The following is a 23,787-nucleotide window of genomic DNA, read 5'->3' as shown; positions in this document are numbered from 1 at the left end:
CTCCCGAAACGAGTGTGATTGGTCGAACGTTTCGGGAACTCAGTTTCCATTACCAACGACATAAAACCAGATAAAACGTCCGTAAAGTTCCACGATCCGCCGCCATGACGGTCAGTTTCACCAACGACATTGATTTTATTACTATATATATATAACCGTAGGCCTGCTAACCTCCGTTAACTTGGCCCCCCCATTTAATTATTTTAAACTTTCGTTAATGCAAATCGTTTGAGAGTCGTTAGAGAGAGTATGAGAGAAAAGAAAAATTGTTTGAGAGTAATTATTTTTTTCGTAGTAACGATTTTATTTTTTGGCGTGAAGCTGGCCCCTATTTTTTTTATCTCCTTTAAAAATGGACCTAGACGTTTCATTTTTTTTTAATCGATTGAGAGAGATTGAGAGTGAAAGAAAATCGTTCGAGAGTTAATATTTTAATTGATATTAAATTATTTATAATTATAGGTGATTTAACCTAGGGTCCCTAGAACTGACGCACTTCCGGTGTGCGCAGTGAGTGTGCGCAGAGAGTGAACACCGGCAGATTGCAACTTATATTTTTGTGGATGTCAATTGTCAATACAGTGCATTTATCGCCCATTATTGGTATATTACTCATTAATCATGACGCGCGAATTAGCTACGTCAGCATATCGCGTTTTATTGAGTTCGTGATAAACTCGTTACGCAAATCATCTGATATTGTATTCTGAACCTGTACAATTTTATATCTGTATCGTCTCCGCTGTTTATGTTAACCCTCTCGCCTCTCCAACTCTTCATGTTCCCACTGAACTCTGTGCTGAAAGGGGATTTGAGAGGCGTCAAGGGCGACTTGAAAAAGCCGTTTAAAAAAGCATCGAAAGATTACGAGACCAAGTACGCGAATCGAAAAGGAAAAGAAGCAACACCAAGTACGCAGAGGCTGGCCTCATCCACTCGCAAGTTACACCCGCTAAAAATGCTGACAAAATGGAAAAGGAGGGACGGTTGAAATCAATTTATCTACGTGAAATACGTGGACAAAAGGGTAAGACGTAATGAAAACGTGTGCCAACGAGCACGATCTTCTCTCGGATCTCGAGCATGCGGTAAACAATCGTGATTTGCAACAATTGCTGCAAGTTTATGCGAGAAACGTCGACGTTGCAACACCTCTTCCCACTTCGGTGAGTAAAAATTAAAACGTTTATTATTCGTCTACGCAGAATTTTATTTTTTTTTCATTTTATTTTATTTTTTTTTTAATTTACTATTATCGTTATATTGCCGCCTCAGGACATTGGTGGAACGTTATTGCATTAACCTCACAAAAGATTACCCAGCGGAGATTCTTCTACCAGCAGTCATAGTACACTCATTATTTATTATGATGTTGACTGATCAACGATCGAATTGTTAGTCTCGCTGTGGATTTGTGCGGACTAAGTGCAACGTTTCACTTTTACTCAGAAATGGACAAAGTTAACAGCTCGACTCTACAGAGGCTACGAAACCCACCACCACCAGTGCCTTTGATGTCAAACTCATCGAGATGGAGCAACGGTTGAAACAACGAATCTTTGAGCTCCATGTGTTCCGATCATGGTATTGCCGGCAATCCTGTACCTCCACCGAGAAAGGTAAGGTTTTTTCACCTCTTCGATCACTGATAAAATATAATTCCATAACTTTTTTCCGGATCGATAATGAGACAGGAATTATTGTCATACGCACAATCAGACAAATTCTTTGTGTTTATTCGATAAAGTCATTACTTAATTACACGTTCCCGATATAATCTGTACTTTTCAAATCCTTCGTTTTTATAGGATTTAGTTGAGAAACGTACGATTGATTTTTTATGTTTTTCCTTGTTGAATTTTTTTTCTATCTCTTTCATAAGTTGAAATTTTTCTCGATGAACAGCTTGAGCACCTCATACTGATCACAAACATCGTGCATCCTTTTTTTTATCTTCATCCGCTCTATGAAATCATTTTTTTTTGTTCTATATGATACTTTGAGAGTAAGCTCATGGAAAGAATTTCTTTTCCCCATCTATATCCTGATCTCTCCCATCATAAAACACTCGAAAACAATTGAAAAAACGAGGGAAGACGGCGAAAGAAAATTCAATGATTTCAAAGTATGAATTTTGTCTCTGTCACACATTTAAAAGTTAATTTTTCAGTCAAACTACGTGTATTTGAATTAAACTTGAGAAATATCGTTATTTTTTGGTATTACCTTCAAAACAGCCTAAAGCTTTTAATCCAGTCGTTAAAAAGCAATACTCTAAAGGTATATAATAATGTTATGTAAAAATAAATAATACATTTTTCGATATTTCTCATTATTGAAATACGATTGCAGCTGCACCAAAACTCTGACAACATCATTTACAAACCGTTTGAAAGTAAATGAAATAATGAACATTGCGAAAAGAATTAAAAATGCAATTGAATTGTTTATTATGGGAAAATTTACGTAAAGATCGTTTTTTGTATTTCAGATTCGTTCGCAAATGTCAAACGATGGCCACACGAGATTGACCACAACTGCAATATAGTCAGTAGGGTTCTCACGGATAACAAAAACGATGCTCCCAACCAGAAAGTTGTACTGACCGAGGATACTGAACGTTTTCCCACCTAAATAGATATTTAACTCTTTGGCATCACCAATATTCAATAGGTATTATCTGGTCTTGTCTTGTCATTTCCTCACTTTTTTCGAGATTCTTTTCTAGGCATGCATGATTGTACAGGATTTTTTATGAAATGTCCTGCAATCGTTTATGTGAAAATGACCACTATTAAAACCGATGGTAAAAAGTAAACTCAAGTTTCAAACAGAATTTCAAATCGATAGTTTAACTAATACTTTTGAACCAGTATGAAATCAAAACTTTTGGAGATGAAGAAAAAATTGTGGCATTTGTTGTAACCCTGAAAGCAGATTGAAAAAAAAAACTGGATTTGCGTTCTTGAACTCGGCTTTCTATTTTGTTGATTCAAGAATTTTTTCATCCATATGTTTGGCTTGGCATAAGTAGAATGTTCGCTAATTCATCGGGCCAATAAGAAAAAAAATAGTATAAATTTATACCAAATCCGCGAGATTTGGCTAAGCGCTCCAATTGGTCAATGAAATATCACTTTATGTAATCGGCGTTGTTCGACAAATGAATGTACTGCTCCGGTATCCAATGTTTGATTCGAGCATAAAGGCACGTAATTCTTCCCTTCGGCTGGCTGCAACTCGCTTATCAACCACGACGAAGCCAATGAAACTTTGGTTCTACATTAACATACATAAATATTTTCCAAATAAATTAGTCGAAATCTCGTTTAATTAATGTATTATTTAATCAAGAGAATTGAGATTGAATCGAAATTTTTAAGTACTTTCATCCAATGAAAATATTGAAAAATTATCGAATTACCCAAATTATTTTGCGGACGAATTACACTTCCGTCGGAATATAAATGATTAAATGTGGCTCGATTTCTGTTTTCGGCGGTTTATTAATTTTAGCTTTTTGTAAATCGTCGTTCAGTTCCCATTTTGATGTGTTTCGGAGGCAGTACGCAGTAAAATGGTTTGGTTCGTACGCAACAATACCAATCAGTCTGAAATACATCAAAATTAAATTAAGTGGGATAAAATCATGTTAGGGATAATATTATCATTTTTATATAACAAAATTTCTTACCGGTATTGCACCTGATTTCCGTTGGAATCAGGAATTTGAATAAATTTCGGAATATTGGTCAGCTTGTATCTTATTCCACGCGGATCTTCTAAGATCGCTCGAACATCGCTTTCAATAAAAACGCGGATCCCCATTCGATTCGAAGTGTGGATTATTCCACAGCAATTCTCATCAGGACATTTTTTCGAAAGCTGCGGGCAAATGCGAAGAGCTGCTCCCAAGACGCCGAACCCACTTTTTTTTATGTCGTTATGATTCGGTGAAATCGACACCAATGATTGATCTTGACTACTGGAATTTGAGTTTTCGAAACATTCGTTGCACCGTTCGATCACACGCACACTCGGTTCGCACGACATGGCCTTTTTGACTAAGTTGTCAATGCTGTCAAATGCACTCACTGTGTACGAGATGATACTTTTTTCGGTTTGAACTTTCAGTGTTGCCGCGTACCACTGAGAAAGAAGTCTTGCTCGGTCGACATAGGTATTTTTAGTTATACCAGTTGTTAAAATTTGTGAAACGAAGGAAAGTGTTTTATTCTTTGAGTTCCGGATCGACGATGCATAACTGGAATGGTCTATGGCTCCGCAGATTAAAATTTGCACCAATGAATCAAATCCACAGGTGGATTCGATGAAGTAACATTTGCCGTCCATTTTCACCGACTGTTGAATCTTCGAACCATTTTCCAAGAAATAGTATATTACACACCTAGGGCAGGAAAATAAGGAAAGTCTCAGATCACATGTAATTGTCGGCCGAGGCTGACAAACATGTGGTCTGAGGCTTTACTTTTTCCTGCCCGAGGTGTGTATACGATTTTTCTGAAAAAAGTTTTGTTCCAACGTCTAGTCATAGATTTGTGGTTGATTTGGCTATTGACATATTTAATTTCCGGGAATGATGTGAAATAAGTTCCTTTTTGTTTTTCGTCATTCTCATTAGCTGCTTGCATTTCTGGATTCTCTGTTTTGGATTTATCCAAAGAGTCTACGTCGATCTTGCTGTAAGAGTGATCCCACTTATCTATCACTTCTTCAATGTGATTCAGCTCTTCATCGTTGTCGTCACCAGTGATCACTTCACTTTTCGATGCCTTTCCTCTCCAATCCTCATAGGTCATCAAATCGGAGTCATTGAAATTGTTGATTGGATCCTGAGAGTCGACCTCCGAAAAGGTGGAGACATTTTGAATAGCCATGTCCGCTAATACCTGTGACTTCTTTTGATATTTTTGGGTGTTTGCAACAAAGAGAAGCGTTCCACCAATAATATCTCTTATGTGAGTGACAATAAAACTGTCTACCCGCTGTGGTCCACTGGGGAATACTCTAGTTTTTAAGTCACTGAAGTGGCTTTCAACACAAGCCGACAATGCATGTTTTTTTCTGCGTTCAGGCATTGCAACATTTGTCCAAATGGAAAAAAGAACCGCAATTTTTTTCAACGATGCTACAAAACTAGGCAAATAGAAAACATTCATCTCGGTGCCTACTTTTTTTGCATTTGTGGCTATCGTCAATAGTTTTTCAATCCATGTTGAAATGCTTTCAGTTTCTTCAGGATTGGATTCATCACCTGGAAATTCTTCAACATCTTCATCCAACTGGACATAATTGGACTTCTCAGGTGCATGTGGTTCTTCAAGTTTCTTGAGATCAGTCCTGTTTCCAATTAAATCTTCAAGGCAGTTCCTGATTGTCAATACACTCGTCAAATCGGCTGCTGCTGGCATATCATTCTTGATCGAAATGTTGACTAGGGAGTCAGAAAATTTTTGTGCAGCTACTGTACAGAGGTACGTATAAATTTTTGCGAACGACTTCAAGTCGGACGTTTCGATAACTAATCCAACACATCTCAGAAAAAAGTGCTTAATTTCTAAGTGTACGACAGTCTTCCAACATTCCCATCCAGCAATGAAGTGTAAAATGTGTGCGACATCCACAAAAATATAAGTTGCAATCCGAAACAGTTTGTTTGCAAGTAAGCTTTCAAAGCATTGTTGAATGTAGCTCTTTAGAGTTATGTTATTGAAGCCAAGACACATTGCAAGAAGTAGAGCTCTTGAAAAATCGCAAATTGCTATTTTTGGTTTAATAGTGGTCGCTTCCATATACATAGATCCAATAATGGATAAATCCTGCTTTGTGCTTCTCTGATAACATCTGATATACCGGAAGCTTGTCAAAATTAATCACCATGCTGTATAGAAAAATGTGGCCAGATTTGGTATTGTTATTGTGATCAATTTTTTTTACCAAGCTACCTGTTGCATCAATGATCACAGTGCTGTCTTTGTTATTTTTACAATATTCAATGTACGCGTGTAACTGGGAAGGAGTCTGATACATGACATAAAAAGGTCGTGACCCAATATCCTTTATGACTCCTGCGAATTCTGGTCGGTCTGACAACTTTTCTATTGCTCCTATGAGATCTCTTCGATCAAGTGGGTCAATTCCTAAATTTCTATCGACGCACTGTTTTTCAGCTTGTCGCAATACAGTTGCATTTGGAAGATAGGGAGGTTCTGCATCCCCGAGTACCATTTCTTCCCTTGCCTGGCGTTTTCGGTAATTCGATGCTCCTTCGTGGATCAAATCTCTTTGAACGTCGATACGCCGCATTCCATTCAGCGGACGTTTAACCGATTCGTGAATGTTATTCTCATTGCGAGTGTCTCGCGTGTAGATTTTCAGGAGAACTTCTTCGTCGTCAGCCGGTTCGTTTTCAACGATCCCTTTGATCTCATTTCGGCAGACTTTCCCCTTACATTTACCCCAAATGGTAATGAAATTTGCTTTACCCGTCTCAGCCGACGAAACTCTGGCTCGTTTGAAAACATACGCACACGGTATTTTTGTTTGTCGCGATATGGCAACTGCGATTATATTCGTCCAGACTTTTTTCCGCAAACTGCGTTTACTATTAGTTGTGGAGGAAGAATCTACAACAGAAAAATGATTGCATAGATTCAAATAAAATGATCTTAGGTTTAATCATTTGTGTATGGTTGAAAATAATGTCAATTCAATTGGGAACAAATACGAATAAATTCATTGCTTGAACATAATAATCTGTTCATGTCAATTTGCCATGAATATTATAGGTCCAGATTCTAACGTTAAAATTATTCCATACTGTTCGCTCAATTGAAATTTAAAAATATTCTAAAAAAATTATACAAAAAATGTATTAAAAAAAAAAACATACTAAAAATATATCGAAAAAAATTGAATCGCGAATGGAAATTAAATTTCCATAGTTTGTCTTGTTGTATATAAATTGTATAAACTGTTGATTCATTTATTTCCCATTGTTTGCAGATAAGGAGATCGAGTACGCGGGTCAACCGATCGGTGTTGTAGTCGCCGAAACTCAGGCGCTCGCGAACGAGGCTACGAAACTAATCAAAGTCAGTCAAATTCAGAGACACTAATAAAAAAAAGCGATTGTAACAATTAAGGACGCTATTGCTTCGGGTGATAAAACTCGACTGTTCCAAACTGCACACATGTCAGCGAAGCGAAAAGGTCTCATTTTTTTCTACTTCTCTTCTTTGTACTTTTCGTATTCTCTATCAAGGCCTGCCTCACGTATTCCAAAGTTTGCAACAGTTTTTTTGTTTCGCTTGCTTCATCATAATTTTCGTTCGATTGTTTTTGGCAAACGCTCGAATAACGCTCGCATCACCATATGATTTTGGCAAATGATAAAATTTGATTTATCATTCACAGGGAACGATGCAAAGCACGTTATCAAGGGTACACCCGAGGTAGGATCTCAGTGTCACTTCACGATGGAGCCGCAGAGTTGCGTTTGCATACCGACGGAAGACGGTATTGACGTTTATCCCGCTTCGCAGTGGCTCGATTTAACTAAAGGTTCGACAGCTTCTTGCCTCGCTGTTCGAAACAACAGGTAGCTATTTCTATTGATAATATGACCGCCCGTTTTTGCTTTTTAGTCATCGTCGATCTGGCTGACAAGTATATGTGTGTATATATATATATACGTGTACCAAGTTATCATCATATATTATTATCGAACCAAGTATCGTTTGATGGAAAATGATTATGATGAAATATTATGGTGAACTCGGACAAATCGACTTTGTTCCATCGAATGGTTCAACATCGTTTTCACCAAACCATTGATAATCAATTGCGAACCGTTTGATAAATATGTCAGCTAGTTTTTTCATTCATTCTTGCGCAATCAATATTTCAATTCGTGCTCATTTTTTGTTTCATACCGGAACGAACAACGCCGTATTTTTTATTGAAACAATAAAAATCAAAATTGTTCGGCCAAAATTTTCAAGCGGCCGCATCAAGTGTCATTTCGACCTATACTCATATATAAAAAAAAACGTATTTTAGCATAAACGTCAACGTAATGCGTTTGGAGGGCGATTACGACGTCAAGACCTCGCGATCGACTCAAGAATCGTGCGCGTGCGCACTTGTAGGGCACCTGTTGAAACGACCAGTTCGGTTCATCATGACAATCGAGTAACGGTGGACAAGGTGGGCAAATTTTACTCGATGAAACAGGATTGCGAGGTCGGCGTTGACGACAACCGCCTCATACAATATCTCAATTCGGTGCATTGGGGAAATGCCGGCTATTCTTTAAACGAGTTACACGCACCATTTCTCGTTTATCACTTTTACACTTGCTACTATTTCGAAACATGTAACTATGATGAGTGCGAAGTGAAAATCAGGATACTATCCAATATCTTTCGAAGAGCACCTGGTTAGCACTCAATATTTCATTCGTTTATTGTCTATTGTCAACACGCTTCAAATCATCCGCGCGTCTATTGATTAATTATTCATTGATCTAGTGAGACTTTGCTCTTTTCAGCTTCTACGGAGGGAGCCGCAATGGCAAAGAGCATAATAGAATATATAGTTCGAAAAATTGGAAAAAAATCCGTTGGAAGTGCGCATATTGAACATGAATTCGGTGGATAAGGAAGCTCTACTATCCATGATCGAGGATATGAAGAAATCTTCAGGTTACGAAGTTCGCAAGCGAGCAGTTGAAATTTTGAACAGTGTATGTCTTTCTTTTCCTATACCTCTCGCCGCTCTCCAGTTTTTATAATCGCAAACCTCAAAGAGTATACATATCTTGGAGAATTGAAACTTCTAACCTCATACATTATTAGAAAAAAAAATATCGGTTTAAGCGGAAAGTTTTTTAGCGAGAGGAGCGAGTAAAAGATTCATTCTCTTCTCCCTACAATAAAAAAATCGTTGGAAAAAGAAGAGAATACCGTTCGCAGTGATGAAGGATCCTCTGATGTTTTGAAGATAATTTTACTCAATGATATTCGGTGGTGCATGATGGTCTAGAATGTGGTTAGGGAATTCGTACGAAGATATCAAGATAAATGAATAAATGATGCACCCCCATGTAAGATCAGTTCCAATTTTATTATTCTGTAATAAAAGTATCATTTTTTTTTCTTTCAAGGTTGCCCAAATCGCCGCTCATACTTTAAGGATTGATCTGTGCATAGTTTCCGTTAAACCCACTAATAACATGATAATTCCGAAAAATTCAGTGACAGGAGGAAGTTTAACGAGCGAATTATGCACCAATGTATATATTCATTCATTATTAACATTGTTATTCATTCTTGCGGGTTTACTTGCTGTCTGCTTATTCATAGCACCTTAACATGCTTTCTTTACCCGTCGTATATATTCTATCCCAGACAACGATGATGGCATACAAAGAAATTTTGAAACGACTCGAGTCCATCAGACTGAAAATAGAAAAATGCCAGTTGGATGGTGTTGATGATGGCCGCTCATGCGGCCGACGTAGATTTGTACGCTCGTTACATATACGTTTCGTCATTTTCTGGTTTGTCGATTCTCAATTTTTACGATTTTTATGAGAAACCACCGACATACTCGTTTGAAACCCGTTATTTCTCGTCACAAATGAGAGTTGGAAAAAGCACAAAAATGCGCATACGAGGAACGACGAATTATTGCGAGATAAAATATTCGGTAAATCTCATTACAGGATAGCGCCGGCAACGAAGGAGCTCGAACTGAAGCCATACCCGATCTACGGCGCGATCGTAGCAGAAGTCGGGTTGAACGTGTTCACGGGTCAACATATCATACGAAGAGTCGTCGTAATTGAAGACGCGGGAATTAACCTCAACTCAGAAAGTGATTTGGGATAGGTCAAAGGAGCCTTTATTATGGGCGTCGGTTACTGGACCAGCGAAAGAATTTATCTACGATGTGGATGCCGGTGCTCTCACCAACACCAAAACTTGGGTAATGTACATTTGAAATTCTTACACCACGTGGTTTTTCTCTTGTTAGATTTTCAGCTCCTCCTTTTTTCTTCCGATTTCAAACTTTCTGTAAGGATGTGCTTTCGCCAAATAATAATTTGTTCAATATTTTATCGTAACAAAACACTGAATGGTCAAGGCTAAGATACGAAAGAAGTTCCATACCAAATTTCAGCTAGATTGAAGGTAACAGCTATGCGAAAGTACAGCCTTTCGAATTGAAACTGTTTTGGTTAAAAATTATTGAGAAAAGGAAAATGAAAATCAAGTTCCGACGCGCATCAATACGCGTTTGCTTATTCCGGATTAGATTCGTATTTGTAAATGTGCGCCTGAAATTTTTATCGCGAACTAAAACTCTTGGATGAAAACTACATTTTGCGTCCTGCTCGCACACAGTGCCAAAACTTGACCTACCTCCCTCCAATCGGCTCCGAAAAGTTCGTTTCGCGGAAAGTTTTTGCTTTTTTTTTTGTTTTCAAAATATTTCTTTTAATCTTATTTTTTTCCAAATATCTAGAGCCCTCGATTCCGTCATTGAACTTAAATTTAAAGTAATATTAACATGAAGTGAATGCATACCTTTGGGTTTCATTGTGTGCCATTCTTCGCTGGTTAATGATACGGTAAAAACTTGTCCATTTTCGCGTTCACTTTCAGAAGTTTCAGAATCTACTTCAGACTCGTAGGATTCTTCTAAAGTAGAACCATTATCGGATTCTTCAGTCGTGCAATTGTTGTACGACGGAATCGAAATGCCCATTTCACTTCGTGCAATTGTGAGTATTTTACGACGATCTTGTACGACACTGTTGTAAACATGATGGGGAGTCCACTTTTTTTGCAAATTGTCACTGATTTCCGTCCATACTGATGAACTATATGCAGGAAGGGTGGTTGTTGAAAAATATGAAATAAATTTTTTTAAGCTGTCTACAGCTTCTTCCACTGTGACAGCGGCTTTCCGTGGCATTGCAAATTCGCTTGTTCCAACCGCGAGTACGAACACTGGTGCACCATACACGAAACAATAAAAATCACAAATAAAAAGTTCAAGCACGAAAATAATTTAAAAAAAAAAATGGATATGAATCAGAAAATCACAAAATTGAAAGAAGCTAAGCCGTTAACTGTGCAACGGGAGGCATGAGAATGAGCTCGCCTCGACGATGAGATGGGTGTATGTGGTGCACCATACAATGTATCGTACAATTCGGCGAAAACGCTTGCGATAAAACGATTTTTTAGGGAATTCGCGTTGGGTGCATGGAGAGTTGGAGTATATATTGAATGTTATATATATATATACATAGCTTTTTGAGTCGTTGCATATTTTTTCCCGGAATTCTGTTCCACCTTCTTATTTTGTCAATTTCTGAGATTTCTCAAATAGCGATCAATTGACTTCGTTGCAAAGTTCTCATTCTCGCGGATCATTTCAATCTTTTCTGAGTATCTAGATTTCCATTATTAAAACATTGAAATTTGGACATTGATAATTTTTTTTTTTTAATACTTCGAATCGTATTCCGATGTATTTGATAGAGGGTGGATGCGGGTGTGTTGGATGTACCTTAAATTAAGCAATTCGACGCTATAAGTCATTTGAAAAATGTTATATTTAATAATAATTTCGGAACAAAAGAATTGTTAATACGTCGCGTTTTTTCAACCACGCCATAAATAATTTTTGTATTTGTTTAGTTTTAGGACGAATTCTATAAAATAAACGAAAAATTTTTTCTCTAATTTCTAATTCATTTTCTTTTCGATTTGTTTAGATTCAATTCATCCGGATCCACGAAACCATCGGATTTTCATCTGAATCAAACTCACCGCCGTTACTACCAGTTTATTTCTGTAAGAAAAATCGTATGACTGGATTTGAATAATTACGGCTCACGTTGGCACTACAGAGGGTCAAATAAATTATAAAAGAAATTAATAATTTATTTCAGTTATTCTCAGAATTATATTTTTTTTAAATCCAAATTTACATCAGCGAAGTGATTGTGGCATCAGTTGCTTAACGATTAGTCGATCTACTCGATTTTGTTTCATTTTTCATACTGCTTTATCGGCTTCGGCTTTATTTTGAAGGGCGAAAAAATTTCCGGCTACTTTCAGCCAAATTGCATTGGTAATTCGATGCATCGACTTTCCCTGCCTCTAAATTGCACCGCACTAAAATTTCCCGTGCAGAGCAATTTATTTGGCCTGGAATTCGTTAGCACTTGTTCAAGACGACTACATTATGATTTTTATTGGGATGGTATGATTCAACGTTTTCCTCCGAGAATCTCGAGCAACGTTCACTTTAAATTACATGTAATTAAAATCCAGATTGAATGGAATTTGAAGTTTTAAGTTCCGATATGGAATCTCATATTCACACTGAAAAGTTCACTCAATTGTTAATTGAGAGTCTATAGATAAAAATGTACAGCTATCCTCAACCTCGCAATTCTTCTCGTTCCTATAGTTTCCTCATTATCTTTCATACCGTAACTTCCTGAAGCTTTCGCGCTGCGAATTGATGTTGGAGACGTATATTCCAATTTACTTTTCAAACGACTCCCTTTGCGCAATATTTCTATAATTTTTCTTGTTTTCTTTCTTGGGGGTTTCCAGGTTTTCTCAGCACGTTGAGGCTCAGTTGATAGTTTGAAACCGTTGGACGAGGTGGTTGAGTGAAAAACGGAACGTAGAAATGCTTTTTTACGCATTAACTAAAAATATTCAAGTCGAATAAAACTTTCGAGAGTTGTATATGTTAGAAAGTGGTTTTTGGATCAGGTGTGAAAACGCAATTTTTAGTTTAGTTTTTAAAATAAGTTTTTATTTGAATTATAAAAAAATAGTTTTTCTATCGTGCAAACAAGTCACCGCATGAGACTCACTTCCGTCATTGGAGTTCAGTCTTGTTATATCGAATTTGTTTCTCGAATGAATTTTCGCTGGAAGATCAAACGACAGAGGAAGGGGAACGGTGTTATGATTTTATATGTATCAATACGATGAATTACAAGTTTATTGAAAAATACAGATCAATCCATATTCATAGAATCGAAAGGAAAAAAGTTGTCGATCTCAAGTTTCCATTGCCCCCACTGACGCGTCTATCACTTGCGCATCAACTGGAGTATCCATCGGTATTATTTTCGGTGACTTTCTCGTAGGTGAATACATTTTTCGTAATGTGTCATAGTGCTTCGCATCCTGAAACACAAAAAAATCTTCACGTGAATTTTTCCATAAGAAGCTGTCCAACTGTATCTTGAATTTTGCTCGCGATATTGGTATATGAAAGACGAGTGCTGAGCAGCATTTTTCGGAACGATGACATAACTCAGATAGAGTTATTTATACCCGTTGATCAATTATTTATGTACGTATGAATTTTTATACATTATATGTAAGATATGCGCGAATATTGAAAAAATTATATTACATTTTTATCATTTTTTTTCCTCTCTGTCTTTCCGCTCGACAATGGGATTCGTTGGCTCGTCGTTCAGGTCGTCTCCGTGTATTGTTTTCTCTCGCTCCGACTCCTGTTTCTATAACTCCCTCGTCCTCGAGCTCCGTTTTTCCCCGTCGTCGCGGCTTTTGCATTTTGCTCTGGATTGAATCTCGTTGAGCCACCGGTCCAACCACTCGCGGTTCTCATTGCCGTTGGAGTCGCCGATAACTCTGCCGCTGTTATAGTGACGTCGTCGTCGAATTACTCTGGATCGCCTGGAAATATCATGAAATGTCAATATGAATTTTGGCCGATCGTCTTGTTCCATTTGTACGGTATAACAGCCGCTATTCAGCTGATTCGTCGGATTCCTCGCATCTGGGATGCCATTTAATTATTTCATCGAACAATTGGAGCGCTTTCAAGCGCTTCGCCAAATCTCGCGGACTTGGTCTATATTTATACTATTTTTTTTCTCATCGATCCGATTGACAAATGAATTAGCAAACATTCTACTTATGCCAGGCCGAGAGCGTACTGATGAAAAAAATCTTGAATCAACAAAAAAGAAAGTCAAGTTCAGGAACGAAAATCCAGTTTTTTTTTTCAATCTGCCTTCAAGAGTTACAGCAAATGCCACAACTTTTTCTCCATCTTCAAAAGTTTTGATTTGAGTTCATACAAGTAAAAAAGTATTAGTTAAATTATTGATTTGAAATTCTGTTCGAAACTCGAGTTCACTTTTTTTATCATCGGTTCTGATTGTGATCAATTTAACATAAACGACTGCAGGACATTTCATAAAAAAATCCTATACGATCATACAACAGCCTAGAAAAGATTATCTCGAAAAAAGCGAGAAAATGACAAAATATATACATATTCAATATATACATACCTCTTGAACATTGATGTTGCCTTTAGCAGAGATCTCAAAGAGTTCTCTCAAAGAGTGGCAAAACGTTCAGTATCCTCGGTCAGTACAACTTTTTGGTTAGAAGCATCGATTTTGTTATCCACGAGAACCCTATTGACTGTATTGCAGTTGTGGTCAATCTTGTGTAGCCATCGTTTGACATCTGCAAACGAGTCACCTCTGGTAACGTCGTAACCAATGATATTACGCCATGCGTACCCCTGTATTACATTGACGTTATTGTCCTGAGTTCCTCCTGTCCTGTGGTGTCCCATACCTACAGCTTCACCCTGTCTCCTTTAACCTCTATAGTCCTTATTTTGATGTCAACATCTATCATCGTTAGGTAACTACTGTTGAATGTGTTGTCCGCAAACCTCAGCAGTAACGAGCTTTTTCTCACACCTGTAAAACCAAATTCTCACAATTAATTCAGTTTCCAAATTTTGGTATGTTTTGCTGCTATTTGTCATCATTGTTCTCAAGTTTGAAAGTTAATTGAATACAATAAACTGTTTTCTTACATTAAATTGCAAATGGTCTTTGCAATTTAATTTATTCGAAAAAAAAACGTCGAGTTTCATGGCATTTCAATTGTGCAAATTCAATATTACACTGTACATACGTGCAAAGAGCAAGAGAGAAAACTGGGAGACTGGGGGGGGGGGGGGGGGGGGGACAAAATTGATCGGGTTTGCGAAACAACACAGGGGTGATTGAAAGACTTTTGAGCTTATTTACCAAGAGACTGCTTGCTTCCACGTTACATGTAATAATCTACCGTTTAGCTCCGACTCAAACTTATTGAATTATTGATATAACCTGCTCCTCTCCCAACCTGTGGCTGCTTATGAGACAAACCACTTGAACATCTTGTTTCATATCCAATGATTTTCTAATCTAAAATTTGTAATTATCAAGAGCCGCTCGAGGCAAAAAAACGATTTATCATTGAATAAAAATATTACTCCACAAACTTTGCTCTTGCCTCCTAACAAAAAGTCTAGTTCTTTCGACTAATCCAAGTTCATGAGCGCAAAGCCAATCAATTTATTAAATGTTTTGTTTTTCACCTGGTGTACAGCCAGAATCGATATCACCGATGTATCCAGGTGGATCAGAAGCACATGATTGTAAATCGAGTCGAGAATTCGAGTTGTCCAATGCATGAATTTTCACAACGCACGGATTGTCACAACACTCATTCAAGAGAGCTTTGTTGGAAGGGCAATCGGTGTTGCTACATCCTAAAAAAAGACCTGTATAGTCTTTAGGCAACTCATGAATTGCCAGCGTAGCTCGGAGAATATTCGCAACGAAAGGCATGATGATTAATTCGGTACCACTCGGCTTCCCTGGCGTGGGGAGCTAAAATTGCGGCGAGCACGCTGGGACGCAGATGTCTTACACGCAAATGCACTTGCTGCATTCTTAGTCAGATCGAGTCAGGAACTGCGTAAAAATATTGAAATTGAATTTGAAAAGTTTATGAAAAACGACTATTCCCGGGTCTGTAGTCTGTATTTTCATCCATTTTAGATGGAAATATTCGTTGCCGATATCTGCGTTCTGCAGCATGAAATTTTTTTCTTGCACTGCACTGCGCACACTCACTGCGCACACCGGAAGTGCGTCGTTCTAGGGACCCTAGGTTAAATCAACTAATTATAAATAATTTAATATCAATTAAAATATTAACTCTCGAACGATTTTCTTTCACTCTCAATCTCTCTCAAACGATTTTCAAGCGATTAAAAAAAAAATGAAACGTCCAAGTCCATTATTCTAGGAGATAAAAAAAATGGGGGCCAGCTTCACGCCAAAAAATAAAATCATTTTTGCCAAAAAAATAATTACTCTCAAACAATTTTTCTTTTCTCTCATACTCTCTCTAACGACTCTCAAACGATTTGCATTAACGAAAGTTTAAAATAATTAAATGGGGGGGCCAAGTTAACGGAGGTGGCCTGCTACACACGGTAATAATATTAGGCAATATAGGTGATTGCACAATATTATTGAACGTGTAGATATAAGGTACCTCAGGTTTACACTACCCTTAATGTATGCTTTCACCTCGAATAATTTCGTGTCTGTAAGGTGACTATGATTTCGACGCTAAAGCCAAATAAGAAGAGTGGGGGATTGTGGTACATTCCCTAGAAGGGAAATAGCCATAGAGGAGAAAAACAAGAAGAAAATTCCCAAGATATAGCAACAATAAAAATTCCGTCTTTTTTGGCCTCCGGGCAGTTGGGAGTTAAAAAATAAGAATTGTTGTTTTATTCGGCTAACTATACAGAACTTGATGATCAGTATCAGATGAATATATATGAGAAAAAAATCGCTGGAATTATGAATGAACAGACAAATAGACCTATATTGTAACCAGGTTTTTTTTTATCCAAATAAATTACTTTGCACTGAAATATAAAAAGTTTTTTTTGACGATTCTTGTTGATTTAGATGGCTATAAAAATAAAGCAAATAGCGAGTTTTTCTTCTGGTTGTATTGGGATCGACATGGAAGCGTGGCCAAGCTAAAAATGGCGCATACCGGGATGCAACGTACATGTATGTGTCACATCTTCAAGTGACTTGTGCGTGTGTTAATTGTCCATGTTGCACCCCGGTTGTAGTTCAAAATTTAACATCAGATGTCTCACGAATTTTTTCAGATCCCAATTGGGCGTCTACATCTTGTAGTTTGTTTTTTCAGATCAAGAATATTCAATAATTCTTGAAATTTCTTTAAAAGTCATTCGAAAATATTGGAAAAATCTGATAGGATCCTTTTTCAATGAATTTGCTTTTTTTCATGAACCGAGTTTAAACTCGATTCATCCTATAACGTCCATAAAACATCCATAAAACGTGTTCGATTTGAAGTGAACGCGGTGACGCTGGTTGCGTTCACGTCATGTTCGACTTGGTGCAATTACAAAATGGCGGAACCAACAAGTGATCTTATTCTTTTTCAATTACTCGACGAAACAATACTGGATTCATCGAAAAGTGAAGCTAGCGAAACAAGCAGTAGTACGATAACAGAAATAACAGACGATTCTCTCTGTGGATGCGTTCAACCACTTGAACGTCGAGAGCGTTATTGAGAACACAATTCTAAACGCACCCATCTAAACGCTTGTAGCATTTACAACGCCAAGTCGAACGCAAAATAGCGCTATTGTTAACGCTGTCAGCGTCCAAGTCGAATGTACCCACAAACTTATTGTGCAATATTACTGTGTAATATTATTGACCGTGTGTAGCGGGCCTTATTTGGCCACTGGAAATACTTTCATGGATTTACAATTTTGCAGTGCTATTTCCCCACAAGCTTTTATAGGTCCGCTACACACGGTCAATAATATTGCACAATAAGTTTGCAATCACCTATATTGCGCAATATTATTGAACGTGTAGATGTAGTATTGAAACATTGCGCAATCATTGAACAGAAGTTTGAGCTATCTTAAATTTATGGCGCACTACACACCATACAAACCTATTGTGCAATATTACTGTGCAATTTTATTGACCGTGTATAGTGAGCCTAGGAGCAAGAGAGAGAGACAGAGAGAGTGATGCGCACGCACATTTTCTTTCTCTTATTTACGCAGTGTTAGTTGGTGTTAGTGCGTTAGCCTGCTTTATACGGACATTGATGGAAGAAGCCCTATAGGAGCAAGTGATAGGAATTTCGCGCGTATATTTTCTTTCTCTCTTTTTCTCACTGCCAGTTCATGAAATATATACATCTCAGTAAAGCGTGTGCGAGTTTTGAGTTCAGTAGCTTTAAACGAACGATATAAAAACCAAGCATGAAAGAATAAAAATAAGTATTTTTATAAAATATTTTAAATTACAATTAGTGTAACACTTTTTTACTAGAGAAAGTAATCCTCTACGAAAACCACAAGAATTTCATGTTTTTTATATACATATTCAAGTACACAGCTACTGAATATAATGTTATATGTCGAGATCTTTGAATTTCAAACCATAAATGACGTGACGGTCGTTGCTGCAGTACGGCACGCATCGATAATTTATGACGTGTATCATTCAACTTGATTGTTTTATACTTGATTTTTTAAAAATCTCAAAATAAAATAGCACTGTTCCTTTGTAGAAAAAAAGGTCTGAACTTTACGAAAAAAACATTCTAAAATATTTAAAAAATGGTACATTAGGAGAAAAAGCAATTTTAAAGTTATAATTGCTTTGTCAGGATTTATCTGATCCCTGAGAACATTTAAAATATTTCTATAGAAAAGCTGAGGTTTTTTCATATAAAAATAACTACGTTTAGTGTTCCGAAAAGTAATTCAGGGGTTCGATATTTTCACCACGAGAAGTTAACAATTGCAAATTTTCAAACCTCTATAACTTAGAAACGGCTAGACAAAAATTGAAAAAAATCATGAAAGCTCACAGTGACACGTACTTTTGAAAAGCAATGACCATTATGCTAATTTAGACCCTCCGACACAAATTAATTCCATAATTGGTGGAATGACCTATACACCTGTACGTTGCGAAAAAAGTTTTACTTCAACTGTGTGGTCTAAAGCACACTCACTTTTTTTTGGATTTAAAAGCTTCTTAGAACAATTTGATAATGTTGAAATTTGAAGTTACTCATAAAATACTTGTCCTCCAATTGATATCATAAATTTTAGTGCTGCAAGTAACTTAGATGGATTTTTTTTTTTTAATTGATTTAGTTGTTAGAATCAGATAGGAAGAATGGGGCATCGTTTTTCAAAATGATTTCAAGCGCGATATTTCCGCTTTTTATTTCTCATGTTTTATTTCAATTTTTTTCACTTTACAAAATAATTATAGATTTGTATTATTTTTAATGTAATATTTTTTCAAGATTTGAGAAATTTTGTTCGAATTGTTCTGTTGAAATTATTTACAGTTGGTTTCATAATTTTTCTTATGAAAGTTTTTCTACATTTTTCGTGATATGGTCAGGAACCAAGGTACCCTCAATGTACTTGTCCCAACGATTTTTTTCTTAAGGGAATTTTGGAGGTTTTTTTATTTGTACAGAATCACGATGTAGCAGTCCTAATTGACCTTCCAGTATAATCTCTCCAATTGCTTTCTTAGCAAAATATTGTTGAGTTCTTTCCATCTTTCGAAACTCTGCAGCCCAAGCCATACCCCAATAATGATATTCGTCTTTTACTTCACTTAAGCGTTCATATGCTAAATTGATAAGTTGTTCACTTTTCTTTGGCCTTTTAGATGCATGTGTATTTTTTGTGTGAGTCAGAATTCGACTAGGCTTAGAATCTTGAATATCATTTATAGATGATTGAGTTTCCTGAAAATAAAGAAAAAATATATTAAACTCGGCATTTTCTTTTTCAGTTACCAAAAACAAGCCAAGAATGTGAAGAAGCTGCAAAAGATTTTGAGATCAAGCGGAATGCTCCTCATGTACTTGGTGCAATAGATGGCAAGCACGTGGAAATTAAGAAACCATTTGGATCAGGATCGTTCTATTTAAATTACAAAAAAAAACATGTAGTATTGTGTTGATGCCTGCTGTAAATGCTAATTATGAATTTATTATGGTCGATGTTGGAACCAATGGACGCGTGTTAGATGACGGTGTTCTACAAAATACTGAGTTTGGAAAAAGATTGAAGAATAACACTTTAAATATCCCAGGTTCTGCAATTGTAACTGATACAACCCGTACTCTTACATACGATTTTGTTGGAGATGACGCTTTTCCAATGGATCCAAATTTGTTAAAGCCATACAATCAAAGCGTACTAACGATGGAAAAACGAATATTCAACTACCGATTGTCACGTGCAAGACGTCTAATGAAAAGTACATTCAGAATATTAGTAAGCAGTTTTGGAGTGTTTCAAAGACCTTTTTCTTTGCAACCAGTAAAAGTACGAAAGATTGTTCTAGCTTACTGTAATTTGCATTTCTTACGAAAGTGCACTTCATACTTGTTTTAAAATTTGATTCTACACGAAGATACTGAGTCCAGAACTGTTCAGATGCAAACACAGGCAATAACCCAAATGATTCCACTACAAACAATCAATCAAAGAAATGCACTACAGATTGCAAAGAAAACAAGGAACGACTTTTGTGAATATTTTAATAACGAAGGTGCAGTTCCATGGCAAAATAAATTTGTTGGACTTTAATTTGAGTTCTATTTATGTATTCAATAGATACCAACAGATTCAAAAGTTTTTTTAAATAACTTACAGATCCTTGTTCTTCATTATCCTCATTCCCATCAGCTATAGCAATTGTATCCATAAAAGACTCTGAGTCTAATGGTAATTTTTGATCTTGTAAGAAATTCATTTCTTGAAAGTACCACAACGTTGGTTTGTATAATAAATCTGTACTGCCTCCAGATTTCATAGAATTTAAATATTTTTTCAGTTCTTTGCGGTAGTTTGTTCTCAAACTGTTAAATTTTTTTTTTAAATCTTCCTTTGTTGCTTGTGGAAACATCTCCTTGTACTTGGTTAACAATAGATCATAAGCCATATTTTTCTGGTCCCGGTCACGATAAAGTTTATTTTTTATTTGCCACAAGGCCGGTAAATCTCTATACAATTCGATACACTCGAGTAAAAACTCTCTTTCTTTATCTTTCGTGGTAGTCTTATTGCTTGTCATTTTAACCGATTTGCTGTATGCTACCTGACTGACTGATTGCGACCGCTCCAAACAGTGAACTGCAAAATATTGCGCAATATGAAGCCTACACGGCGCAATAAAAAGGCATTGTGCAATAAAGCCTGCTACACACGGTCAATAATATAACATTGCGCAATATAGGTGATTGCACAATATTATTGAACGTGTAGTACATGCAGGTCCTTGAAACGAAGGTAGTGGGGGTGGCTCTCTTAACGTGTGCTCAATTATTTCACTTTGTGGCCGCCAGATCGGCGTTGTGATCGAGGGATGAATAATCAACGCATGCGCGGTGCAGCTAATAGCCCTAATAAAAAGAAATATTATTATTATAAGTATTGAATTTCTATGAATAAAAGTAGCTAATTAATATGATTTTAAAAGTAGTTAATATGAATATTATTATGATTTCATTATTATGATTGAAACGTATATGGAGATTAGAGGCAAAAGAGTATTTACGGAGGTTATAAATGAAATATACGTATGTAGTTTGAATAAATACGGCGTTATTTTTATTGGTTCACCAATTTTGACATTTTTTTTTACTACAAATTTTGGTTGTAACTTTCTGTTCTCTTGAAGAACATTTTGCCTCATACGCAAACGCGAATGTAATAAACAATCGCGTACGATAAAATCTCCACCGCGGGACCGCACATGGTTTAACTATTTTCGTTTTTTGTCACTTCAAACATCTCACGATAAGCACGAAGAATTATAGAAATTCAATATAATATAAAAGTACGGAATTTATTTGTCGTACTGGTATGACACCATATAACACACTCGCTGATTTTAGGGATTTTAGGTTAGATAATTGTTTACAAATAGGTTGCACGTTTTCATCCCTACCACATCCCTACCTACGTACATCCCTAGATTGCAGCGCCGCGCCACGAACATATCAAACATTTAATACACGGACAATAAGAGAACCACGCCGTCCTGTAGAAAACTGACTACGTTTCAAGACCTGTATATAAGACCGTGGCCCCACTCGGGTAGATGTAGTATTGAAACATTGCGCAATCATTGAACAGAAGTTTGAGCTATCTTAAATTTATGACGCACTACACACCATACAAACTTATTGTGCAATATTACTGTGCAATATTATTGACCGTGGGTGCTTTCCGGCTATGACACTGAACGACACTGTGTCACACAGTGTCCGACACCGTGCGTTCCTACTACGACACTGTGCGACACCGCCAGACACTGCGAGTAGCAGAGTTTTAGCGTGTTTACTTCACGCATGGCTACCAATTTCTTGGGAAAATTCTATTTCCTTAAGTTGGTTCATCTCTTTACACACAGTTCTCTTCTAACCTCGAGACCTCGAGACACACGTTTCGTTTAAGGCCTATTACACACGGTCAATAATATTGCACAATATAGGTGATTTCACAATACTATTAAACGTGGAGATGTAGTATTGAAACATTGCGCAATCATTGAACAGAAGTTTGAGCTATCTTAAATTTATGGCGCACTACACACCATACAAACTTATTGTGCAATATTACTGTGCAATATTATTGACCGTGTGCTACACACACACGGTCAATGTCCATCATCATGTGTGGTGTTCTAGTAGTTCGCTCAACTGCCGCTACGAGGCTACGATTTCTCGTATACGGTTCGACTGGCTTCCATTCCATAGATATCACTTCCTATCCCAGTACCTTCCATCCACAAATATCTGGGGTAGGGTACAGTTGGCATCAGCCCCACTGATGAGTCTGCCACTGTACCCGAGACGAAACAGAATTCTTTTTTTTTCACACCATAGCTGTGGCAGATTCTCTATACCAACATCAGCCGTCGAAGCCAACACAACCACACACAGTCGAGCGGATCAACATACATATAAAAAAGTAGCAACTCATTCATACATACATCACAATACATAACATAAATCGCTACACATGTTCGGGGGCTACCTGACATCTGATGGTTGTGTCAGAAACTAAGGGTTTCTTACTATTCTATTTTTACTTTATTATACTTATTTATACTTAATTTATACTTATTCTACTTAGACGCTGCATGACAGAGCGTCTAAGTAGAATATGTACAGCGTTAATAACGCTAATGGCCGTTTTCTCCGATGTTAATCTGAGTTTAAACTCGGTTCATCCTATCTCGAAACTATATGAAAAAAATTGAACTGAGTTTGAACCGCGTCGGAGAAAATGGCCATAATAACGCTAATGGCCGTTTTCTCCGATGCAGTTCAAACTCAGTTCAATTTTTTTTTAAACTCGGATTAACGTTGGAGAAAACGGGCGGGCATAAAACGTGTTCGATTTGAAGTGAACGCGGTGACGCTGGTTGCGTTCGCGTCATGTTCGACTTGGTGCGATTACAAAATGGCGGAACCAACAAGTGATTTGTTCTTTTTTTTCAATTACTCGACGAAATAACACTGGATTCATCGAAAAGTGAAGACAGCGAAACAAGCAGTAGTACGATAACAGAGATAACAGACGATTCTCTCTGTGGATGCGTTCAACCACTTGAACGTCAGGAGAGTTATTGAGAACACAATTCTAAACGTACCCACCTAAACGCTTATAGCATTTACAACGCCAAGTCGAACGCAAAAATATTGACGCTTTCAGCGTTCAAGTAGAATGTACCCTAAAAAGTTTTCCAGCAAGCACCTTTCACAG

General features: G+C 37.0%; 1 protein-coding gene, 2 long non-coding RNA genes and 1 pseudogene across 16 annotated transcripts; 2 read left to right on the top strand and 2 right to left on the bottom strand.

Annotated features, from left to right (window-relative positions):
* The first annotated feature begins 4 nt into the window (after positions 1-4).
* On the top strand, positions 5-20,599 carry LOC122412472 (protein ALP1-like; annotated as a pseudogene).
* Positions 511-11,983, top strand: LOC122412492 (uncharacterized). 7 transcript variants are annotated; one of them, XR_006261371.1, is made up of 11 exons: positions 511-1,166; positions 1,276-1,619; positions 2,492-2,673; positions 5,252-5,495; positions 7,027-7,233; positions 7,438-7,621; positions 8,083-8,461; positions 8,573-8,767; positions 9,749-10,011; positions 10,695-10,810; positions 11,813-11,983. It is a non-coding gene; the product is annotated as an uncharacterized lncRNA (long non-coding RNA). The 7 variants fall into 7 exon arrangements; XR_006261362.1 differs by having other exon boundaries at positions 512-1,166; positions 8,083-8,229; positions 10,692-10,810; XR_006261361.1 differs by having other exon boundaries at positions 512-1,166; positions 10,692-10,810.
* LOC122412483 (uncharacterized) lies at positions 13,045-16,027 on the bottom strand. 5 transcript variants are annotated; one of them, XR_006261355.1, is made up of 5 exons: positions 15,484-16,026; positions 14,630-14,815; positions 14,393-14,573; positions 13,483-13,769; positions 13,045-13,250 (listed from the first exon to the last, which is right to left on the bottom strand). It is a non-coding gene; the product is annotated as an uncharacterized lncRNA (long non-coding RNA). The 5 variants fall into 5 exon arrangements; XR_006261357.1 differs by having other exon boundaries at positions 14,641-14,815; XR_006261356.1 differs by having other exon boundaries at positions 14,393-14,815; positions 15,484-15,657; positions 15,754-16,026.
* On the bottom strand, positions 19,350-22,637 carry LOC122412453 (uncharacterized). 4 transcript variants are annotated; one of them, XM_043421974.1, is made up of 3 exons: positions 22,613-22,637; positions 20,666-21,173; positions 19,350-19,751 (listed from the first exon to the last, which is right to left on the bottom strand). In XM_043421974.1, the coding sequence occupies exons 2-3, from the start codon at positions 21,086-21,088 to the stop codon at positions 19,440-19,442; spliced, it is 735 nt and encodes a 244-aa protein (XP_043277909.1). In that variant the 5' UTR covers positions 21,089-21,173; positions 22,613-22,637; the 3' UTR covers positions 19,350-19,439. The 4 variants fall into 4 exon arrangements, with proteins under 4 accessions (XP_043277909.1, XP_043277901.1, XP_043277920.1 ...); XM_043421966.1 differs by lacking the exon at positions 22,613-22,637 and adding an exon at positions 22,191-22,394 and having other exon boundaries at positions 20,666-21,147; XM_043421985.1 differs by lacking the exon at positions 22,613-22,637 and adding an exon at positions 22,217-22,341 and having other exon boundaries at positions 20,666-21,147.
* Positions 22,638-23,787: the final 1,150 nt, after the last annotated feature.

This window comes from Venturia canescens, chromosome 1, assembly GCF_019457755.1.
Source record: "Venturia canescens isolate UGA chromosome 1, ASM1945775v1, whole genome shotgun sequence".
Lineage (NCBI taxonomy): Eukaryota > Metazoa > Arthropoda > Insecta > Hymenoptera > Ichneumonidae > Venturia > Venturia canescens.
Note: the sequence above shows the minus strand (reverse complement) of the source record. Positions and strands in the feature narration are given on the sequence as shown.

Excerpts from the sequence above, each read along its gene's own strand:
- LOC122412453 (XM_043421956.1), bottom strand. The coding sequence starts at position 22,134 with ATGTTTCAATACTACATCTACCCGAGTGGGGCCACGGTCTTATATACA. Across the intron at positions 21,148-22,085 it reads GGCCACGGTCTTATATACAG|TTCACTGTTTGGAGCGGTCG; the intron begins GTCTTGAAACGT and ends AATATTTTGCAG. Across the intron at positions 19,752-20,665 it reads ATAATGAAGAACAAGGATCT|GAAACTCAATCATCTATAAA; the intron begins GTAAGTTATTTA and ends CTTTATTTTCAG.